This window comes from Paramisgurnus dabryanus, chromosome 14 (genome assembly GCF_030506205.2).
Source record: "Paramisgurnus dabryanus chromosome 14, PD_genome_1.1, whole genome shotgun sequence".
Classification (NCBI taxonomy): domain Eukaryota; kingdom Metazoa; phylum Chordata; class Actinopteri; order Cypriniformes; family Cobitidae; genus Paramisgurnus; species Paramisgurnus dabryanus.
In genome coordinates, this window is record NC_133350.1 from 6,721,403 (window position 1) to 6,730,325 (window position 8,923).

The 8,923-nt window shown below is 38.8% G+C and overlaps 1 protein-coding gene across 1 annotated transcript; it reads left to right on the top strand.

Moving 5' to 3' along the window:
• Window positions 1-1,740: 1,740 nt before the first annotated feature.
• Window positions 1,741-8,923, top strand: trmt1 (tRNA methyltransferase 1). The gene is made up of 16 exons (XM_065241045.2): window positions 1,741-1,912; window positions 2,289-2,664; window positions 2,745-2,958; window positions 3,145-3,332; window positions 3,492-3,607; window positions 3,689-3,801; window positions 5,295-5,443; window positions 5,534-5,617; window positions 5,754-5,823; window positions 5,918-6,052; window positions 6,177-6,262; window positions 6,355-6,463; window positions 7,986-8,062; window positions 8,192-8,311; window positions 8,396-8,510; window positions 8,594-8,923. The coding sequence occupies exons 2-16, from the start codon at window positions 2,306-2,308 to the stop codon at window positions 8,669-8,671; spliced, it is 2,013 nt and encodes a 670-aa protein (XP_065097117.1). The 5' UTR covers window positions 1,741-1,912; window positions 2,289-2,305; the 3' UTR covers window positions 8,672-8,923.

An 8,923-nucleotide genomic window follows, 5' to 3' on the forward strand; every position in this document is an offset into this window, starting at 1 on the left:
AAGCTCTTTCTGTCTGAACAACTAGTTTCAGCATTTGACCATGCTGAAAATTTGACTTATGTATCTAACTTTTGCACATTTTATGTATGTTCAATAGCTATTTCTAGCTCAAGCAAATCCACAAATTTATATAAAGATTTATTATTTTTTACAAGGTCGTCTGTTGACTGCTGAATATAAAACCCCTTCAATATAGAAGTCCGGTCAGCAAAAAAAAAAAAACAAGAAAGAAAAATAGAGTACCGGCACTTCTTTTGGGCCACTTAAAGCACTGTACACCACTGATAATATAGTTATGTATATTAGATTGCATTTCTGTCATTAGATACTTCTAAAAGTAACAAATTGCACCTTTAAACGAAATAAATCATTATTTTGACATAATAAAATTTATTTTTAAGCACTGCTTAACACATTCACTACAGACACAGAATAGCAGCTAGACAATGCTCCCCGCGGGAAAATAATGACAATCTTAGCTAAAATGTTGTGTTTGTTAGTGCTTTAAAATCTGTGGTATGATTGCATTTGTACGTTTTCTAGTGGTTGCGGAAACTGTACAAATGGACACAAAAGTAGTCTACTCGCAATGTCCCTTCTCAATCTCTTATTGCAGAGAAAAAAAAAAATGTTAGCAAGTGGAACTACCACGAATGTCCCCAAATTACAACTTCAGTCAGCATTTTAAAATAACCATATATTAACCTGTATATTGTGTAGACTTTGTGTAGACTTTTACAATGTTGGTATAAACTGTAATTATTTTTCCTACATGTTAAAAATAAAACATAAAACAATCTGTGTGTGTGTGTGTGTGTGTGTGTGTGTGTGTGTGTGTGTGTGTGTGTGTGTGTGTGTGTGTGTGTGTGTGTGTGTGTGTGTGTGTGTGTGTGTGTGTGTGTGTGGGTTGGTCTATGTGGTTTACGAGGACATGAATAGTGTATAATAACATGTTTATTATGCTATAAAGGTGGTTTATGGGGACACAGAGAGTGTCCCCATAAACTGAAACGCTAAAAAAACATACTAAATGGTAGTTTTTCATATTAAAGACTGGCAACAGGTTTTTGTGACATTGGGGTTAGGGATTGGGGTAGGTAAGGGGAATAGAATATAACAGTTTGGACAGTATAAAATGCATTGCGTCTATGGAGATGTCCCCGTAAACCGCATACACCAACATGTGTGTGTGTGTGTGTGTGTGTGTGTGTGTGTGTGTGTGTGTGTGTGTGTGTGTGTGTGTGTGTGTGTGTGTGTGTGTGTGTGTGTGTGTGTGTGTGTGTGTGTGTGTGTGTGTGTTTGTGCGTGTTTGTGCGTGCGTGCGTGCGTGCGTGCGTGTGTGTGTGTGACCTTGAAGGAATCCAAAAGTAATCAGATAACATTATTTTTATATTTTGGTGCTAGGATTAAGTTTCTGAATACTTATTTATATTAATTTGTAACTGTAATGGAATACATTTTAAATTAAATTAAATTAATTTAATTTAATTTAATTTAATTTAATTTAATTTATTTGAATGAATACATTATTATTTATTTCGGTTGTTTTTTCTTTCATGTTTTGTCTCATTTTTCAAATCTAATAGAGTATTGTGACACTGTTTTTTTGTGGTTTCAAGTGGTGATGTTATGTTTGATATTTTACTCATCATGAATATACTTTCTGTTACTACAATGCAGCGCTTGAATACATTGCTCTGCGCATGCGCAGTGGCTGGTGTCTTCCTCACGTGTTCTCTCCTCTGGGCTTCCGTAGTTTAAACAGAGGACTACACATGTGAAGTATCCTCGAAAATGTATATGCTAACGCTTACCTGTTTCCTGACAAGTCTGTGAAAAAGTGCACAGCAAACCTTTTTTGTTACGTTTGCTATGACAGAACCATAGTTTCTATTAGGAACGATGCTTAATGGTAAGTTAGGCGGAATTTTTATTGCACATGTTAATGCTAACCGGGCTAATGACATGAATGTGAAGTTTAAATGGCCAATGCTAAAATGCTATACAGACATTTAAATCGTAAAAGTCATCATAAAGTCACAATTCTTTAGGATTTAATAGTGTAAACTGTATTGAATTGTAGTATATTACTGTAGTATATTATAGTAATTACTGCACTTTGTTAGTGTATACTTCATAATTCTTAGTGTTAACTAAATTTCACTAAAGTTTATTATAGTAAATAAAGTGTAATACAGTAAATGGAATTGAACCTTACGTCAGGACAGTTTTGTTTTTATAAGCAGGTTGTCATTTGTAAATACTAACTACAATTTTATTTTTTGTAGGTCTTTTCTTTTAGTAAATGCTGGTGAGGGGTGCGTTTCGGGCATACTTGACTGGTGTACGTTTATCTTTAAGTCTCTGTAAGGAGGGACCAGCCTTTTTGGAGAGTCTCACTACAGGACCCAGTTGTGTCTATAAAACATTCAGGACAATGAGCAATGATAAAGAAAACTCCTGTTCTGGCACAGATACACCAACTGATGTACCAATGAAGGACTCAATTCCCTCTATCTCCACAGAAACCAGTCAGAATTCATTGACAGAACCTGGGCTTTTGCCAGGAGAGACTGTTGTAAGGGAGGGCAAGGCAGCGATTATATTCCCAAGTGCCAATGAGGTCTTCTACAACCCTGTGCAGGAGTTTAACAGAGATCTAACGTAAGTACGGTATGATGCCAAGTGGTCGTAATCTCTTAATTTTAATCTGGTCTTTAAATGTATAAATGTCCTTTGATCAGGTGTGCGGTGATCACAGAGTTTGCCAGGGAGCAGCTGGCGCAGCGGGGCGTTAGGATCCTGGTGCCGGGTGAGAAAGACAGAGTCGTGGTCCAGCTGTCAAAGGAGAAGAATGGAGTTAAGGATCAGGAAGAAGAACCTGAGAATGAGCAAGAAAAGAAAGAAGAGAGCAACGATAAAGAGTTCATTACTGCCTCTGTGGGGGAGAAATGTGAGGTCTGTGTATGTTATATTTCATTAGTAATGTAAAAAGAAGTCTGTGTGATTCTTGCTTGTTGATTTTTAGGGATTCTTTTGTGTCATTAAGAGCAACCACTTGTGTGTTTATCCTCATTTGCCAATTGCTTTTGATACATGTGTCCATTGGTTAAATAAATGTACTATCTCTTTATCTGTCTCCAGCAAGGCTTGAGTGTTCTGGAAGGTCTGGCTGCGTCAGGGCTGCGTTCGGTTCGGTTTGCTCTGGAGGTCCCAGGAGTGAAGAGCATCACTGCTAATGATTTCTCTGCTAAAGCTGCTGCTCTGATCGCCCGCAATGCAAAGCACAACAATGTCTCCCACATCGTGCACGCCAGCCAAAGAGATGCCAGGTCAGCGCATTTCAATTCTATTACAGTTTACATGTACATAATTGTGTAACATACATTTGTTCTAGTTTCACTGTAGCTTATGCATTTCCCACAAGGATTTTTATACGCTTTAAGACAAAAATAGCTAAAGTAAAAACATGTTCAACGCTGTCTGTCCAGTATGGTGATGTATGAGGCGAGAGGAAGAAAGGACCGCTATGATGTCATAGATCTTGACCCCTATGGCAGCCCCTCTGCGTTTATAGATGCAGCTGTGCAGGCCGTCAGTGAGGGTGGTGAGTCTCTATTAGTCTCAGTTTTATTTAATTTAAATTGTATGTCTAGTTTTCAACTTTCTCTCTCTTTCTCTCTGTCAGGGTTGCTTTGTATTACATGTACTGACATGGCTGTAATGGCTGGAAATAGTGGTGAAACCTGCTACAGTAAATACAGTTCTGTGTCCATCAAGTCTAAATACTGCCATGAGATGGTAAGATGCGCTTACACAGTCTTTGTGTGTACAGCACCAGTCAAAAGTTTAGAAACACTTGACTGTTTCCCATGATCTTATAAATCTTTTAATCTGAAATGTTTAAATGTTTGGCATTACTTTTGTAGAAAAAAATATAGTTGTGCCAAACATATTGATTTCTATATAGCCCAGTTATATTTAAAAATTATATTTGAAATTGATGACTTATGCCCTGTCCTCACGAACACGGGTATTTTAAAAAATGCAGCTTTTTCAATCTGGTTTGTCAGTTTGTCTACACACAAACGCAGTATTAAAGGCGGGGTGAACGATCTCTGAAAGCCAATAGGTGTGTTCGACTTCATGCGGCGCTGCGCAGACCGATCGGCGGCTGACTTGAAGCAGTGCATTCCGGTTAGTAAGTTTGTCCGACTGCAGCTGGCGCTGCAGGCACGTGACTGTTTTTACAGGTTTTTAAGTACCGCGAGAGCGTTCGAGAGTAGCCGGCTAGCTCAGCCGGTGCAGCTTCTCCAGAGCGGCTGCACGGAGTTGTGATGACGTAACAGCTTTATGTGATTGGCTGCCTCACTGATGACAACGATCACGTGCGTTTCAAGTTTAATCCAACCTTTAGTTCCACTAATAAACATTATAAATTCATGTTTTAAAACAGGAAAAAAACACTTTAATATGCTTAAATATGTTATATTGTGTCGTGTAATAAAATAAAAATGAAAATTCCAAACTCTATTGGTATTTTAATAATATAGACTTGTTTCCCATTATTTACGGGTATACAGTATAAGCAGCAATTAAATATTCGATAAAAAATGTTTCTGTTTGCAACTTTTTATTAAAAGGTTTGTTCTTCAATTCAGCATCAAATTCACTTCAATTGCAATTAAAAACAAGGAAACATGGCGCACACGTCACTACGGCAAGCAGCAGGTGTCCGGCTTGATGGCTCTGTCTTCAGTTCCTCCCTCGACTGCAAGCGGCAAACCTCGCCGATCGGTCTGCGCAGCGCCGGATGATCTCGAACACACCTAATGTTGACATTTGAAGTCACCTAAACAAACATGCTCCTACCTCAATAGAATCTGGACCCTTTATTGATAGACCTGCCGCACACATACACAACCTAGGCAATGATGTTGGTTAGTAGACACGCCCCTTACTGCTGATTGGCTACAAATGTGTTTTGGTTCTCGGCCCGATTCTCTTTTCCAAAGCGTTTTTAAAAAATCGTGCACCCTGTTTTTAAGTCACTAAACCGGGCCGTTTTGAAATGTGATATAACGTTGCTTAGTTTAATCTACATCAATGTGTCATATTTTGTGTCCATATTCAAAATTTCTTGTTCAGTATTCACAAAAATCTGTACTATACAATCTTGAGTCTGTATTGTGGAGAAATATTAACAAATATATAAATAATGAGTAAGTGTTTCTAAACTGTGAAAGGAAGGAAATGTCTTATTTAACGACTGTTTATATGCACATGTTTTCTAGGCCCTGCGTATAATCCTTCACAGTTTAGATCAGAGAGCAGCTGTGTATCAGCGCTACATTGAACCTTTATTAAGTGTGAGTGTGGATTTCTACATCCGAGTATTCGTCAGAGTCAAAACCGGTCAGGCTGTGGTCAAGAACTCTGCAAGGTAACATACACACACAACTTCTGTCTTTATATTTCAATAAGTAAGTGTGTTCTGGTGAATAACTGTTGTATAAACTTGTGTTTGTTGCAGTAAGCAAGCACTCATATATAACTGTGTTGGGTGCGGAGCGTTTCATCTGCAGAGAATGGGGAAAAAAATATGCCAAGGAAAACAGTAAGTCTTTCTTCTTTTTACGATCACATCTCATGTACGCTGTCCAAAGTGACTTAAAGTGGTTCCTGTGAATCAAACCCATGGCTTGCATTGTTTTCTCTAAATATTTGTTTGTTACTGTGTGTGTGTGTTTTAGTATGAAGTATTCTGCAGCCACTGGACCTCCTGTAGGACCCAGCTGTGAACATTGTGGACAGAAATTCCAGGTCTGAATCATCAATTCAAATACTTGTAAAGTTATTATATGTCTATGTTGAAATATGAGGCCTTTCTTTACCTATCCCCCCTTTGTATTTTTAGCTGGGTGGTCCCATGTGGGCGGAGCCTCTTCATGACAGTGCATTTGTTCAGAAGGTTCTGGGTGCTGTCTCGGGAAACCCCACCCGTTTCGGAACATCAAAACGTATTGAAGGGATACTGAGCATGGTGACTGAGGTCAGTCTTAAAAGACTTCGGACTAATCATTGAAATAATAATAATAATAATAATCGTAATATCTTGCATGTCTGCTGGTAATTTCCCTAAATTGAATATTAATAGTTATATGTGTGTGTTTCAGGAGCTACAGGATGTTCCTCTGTACCACGTTTTAGATCAACTGAGCAGCACGGTTCACTGCAACACGCCACCCATGCTGCAGTTCAGGTAATATATATTCAACAAATGAGTTTTTAATTGAAAGTTAAAGTTGACATGTATGGATAAAAGGACGCATTGCCCTTCCGCTGTTGTTTTAGGTCAGCACTCCTGCATGCTGGGTACAGAGTGTCTTTCTCTCATGCGTGCAAGAATGCAGTGAAGACAGATGCACCTCCTGGGGTTTTGTGGGATATCATTCGCTGCTGGGTGAGTGACCACTGTCTGCTCTTAAAGGAAAACACCGTAGTTTTTCAATATTTTACTATGTTCTTACCTCAACTTAGATGTATGAATACATACCGATATTTTATCAATGCATGCACTTAGTCTTTGTACAGCGCGTCGTAAATGTGTTAGCATTTAGCCTAGCCCCATTCATTCCTTAGGATCCAAACAGGGATGAATTTAGAAGCCACCAAACACTTCCATGTTTTCTCTATTTAAAGACTGTTACATGAGTAGTTACACAATTAAGTATGGTGGCACAAAATAAAACGTAAATAAAAATATTTTTGTAAGCAGATAAAAAATGAGAACAATTTTGTATGGCACAACAGCACTTAGTTTGCAGCACTTCGGGCGCAGTAAGGGCGCACTCACACTATCCAAACCGAACCGCGCTCGGGCGCGTTTGACCCCCAAAGCCTGGTTTGATTGACTAGTGTGATCGCTCTGATCCGTGCCCGGGCGCGGATTGATTAATCGCGCCGCGGCCGGGTTGCAGAGGTGGGCCGGATGTACTTTGATGCACGCAGCGGGGTTACGTGAATGTCCGAGCTGCACACGTGACAGATCAACTAAGCAATATGATGACATGTGAGAGGGCTGTCTGTAATCGCGCACCGAACGACTCCGAATAAAAAACACAGACTTATCATTACGGTGGGTTCCAGTGTTAAGAGAGCGCTTTACTTCCTGCTTTTTTCAAAACAATCGCATCTTAATGACGAAAGCGCGCCCGGACTCTGATCGATAAGAAGTACAGTGTGAGTGCGTGCATCTGGGGGAGTAGGGAGAGGTGACAATCGCGCTGGGGCTTGGTTTGGTTTGGTTTGGATAATGTGAGTGCGCCCTAATATTGACGGAAGTCTGAGCGAGAGGGGGAGGAGTCAGGAGTGATGATGTTACTGTGCGCCGAGGTCGAAGTGCTGCAAACTAAGTGCTCTTCTGCCATACAATATAGTTCTCATTTTTTATCTTAAACTACTCATGTAACAGTCTTTAAGTAGGGAAAACATAGAAGTGTTTCATGGCTTCTAAATTCATCTCTGTTTGGATCCTAAGGAATGAATGGGGCTAGGCTAAATGCTAACACATTCACAATGCGCTGTACAAAAATTAAGTGCATGCATTAAAAAAAGATAAGTATGTATTCATTAATCAAGTTGAGGAAAAAAACATGGTAAAATCTTGAAAAACTGTGTTTTCCTTTAAGCGCTATAAAATACAAGGGGTGTGAATTGTAACTAGTCTCACGGTGCGATTCGATTACGATTATGACGACAACGATTCGATCCGATATCCTGCCGCTTGCATCCTCAATTTTTTACAGTAAAAGTCTCCCTCACGATTTTACTGTTGCAGCCCTTTGAGAGAGCGAGAGAAAGAGACGTGCATAAGGCGATCGCGATGTATCGAAAGAACTATTATATTCAACATAATTGTAAATAAAATAATTGTAAAAAGATTTTATTTTAAGAGGTTGTTTTTCTGTCTGCTTGTTCTTTAGGAAAAGTCCAACCCAGTAAAGCGAGAGAGGCTATCAGAGACGAGCCCTGCCCATCACATTCTCTCCAAAGAGCCAACGTATGTATCACATTTGCTTTTAAGTTGTTTAGAGATGCTTACAATTTCACATTACAATCATTATTGCAGTTAAGATTAATTTATTTGACATAAATTTGTTAAACATACTAGAAATGCTTTCTCAATCAGTCTCCAGGCCTGTTTTGAGATCAGAGAGGATGCAAACCCACAGTCCAGAAAACGTCACCTCACACGTTTTCAAGAGAACCCACAGGCCAACTGGGGACCCAAAGCTCGTGCCAAAGCTGAGTGAGTTGTGTTCTCTCATTGAAAACATTACAAAAATCCTTAAACTGATTACATTTAAAAAAAAATTAAAATCCTTGGGTTTAGTGGAGGAATCTCATCTGAGCTGGAGGACAAAAGAAAACACTTTCAGGGTAAACGGAAACAACCGATTACAGACTCTTCACAACTCAAGAATTATCCCTGCAAGAAGTTTCGAAAGGTATTTTAAGTTCAGTTCAACATATAAGTGCCTAAAGTAACTTTATATAAAACAATAACGAAACCTTTTCTTTCTTTTGTTAGGGAACATGTACACATGGAGAGAAATGCTGTTATTCACATGAACTTGAACAAGGAGCCAGTGAAGAGAAGATGGACTAATGGCTGTATATTAGAAAATTGTACAAGCATGACATGGCATAAGACAAACCTTTTGTTATTTCATTGAAATTAAATTTTGTTTTGTGCTTATATTGAATGTCTGCACTTCTGGTTTGTACAGATTTGCACCTACATTTATTTTACTGAAAAGTTTCTTGCATCCTGGGAGTAATTGCCTGGACATATTTTATTCATTTTGTTTTATCTTGTATGTATTTTTGTTCATCAAATAAACAACAGATACACACATCA

Excerpts from the sequence above, each read along its gene's own strand:
- trmt1 (XM_065241045.2), top strand. The coding sequence starts at position 2,306 with ATGCTGGTGAGGGGTGCGTTTCGGGCATACTTGACTGGTGTACGTTTA. Across the intron at positions 3,802-5,294 it reads CTAAATACTGCCATGAGATG|GCCCTGCGTATAATCCTTCA; the intron begins GTAAGATGCGCT and ends CATGTTTTCTAG. Across the intron at positions 6,263-6,354 it reads CCACCCATGCTGCAGTTCAG|GTCAGCACTCCTGCATGCTG; the intron begins GTAATATATATT and ends CTGTTGTTTTAG.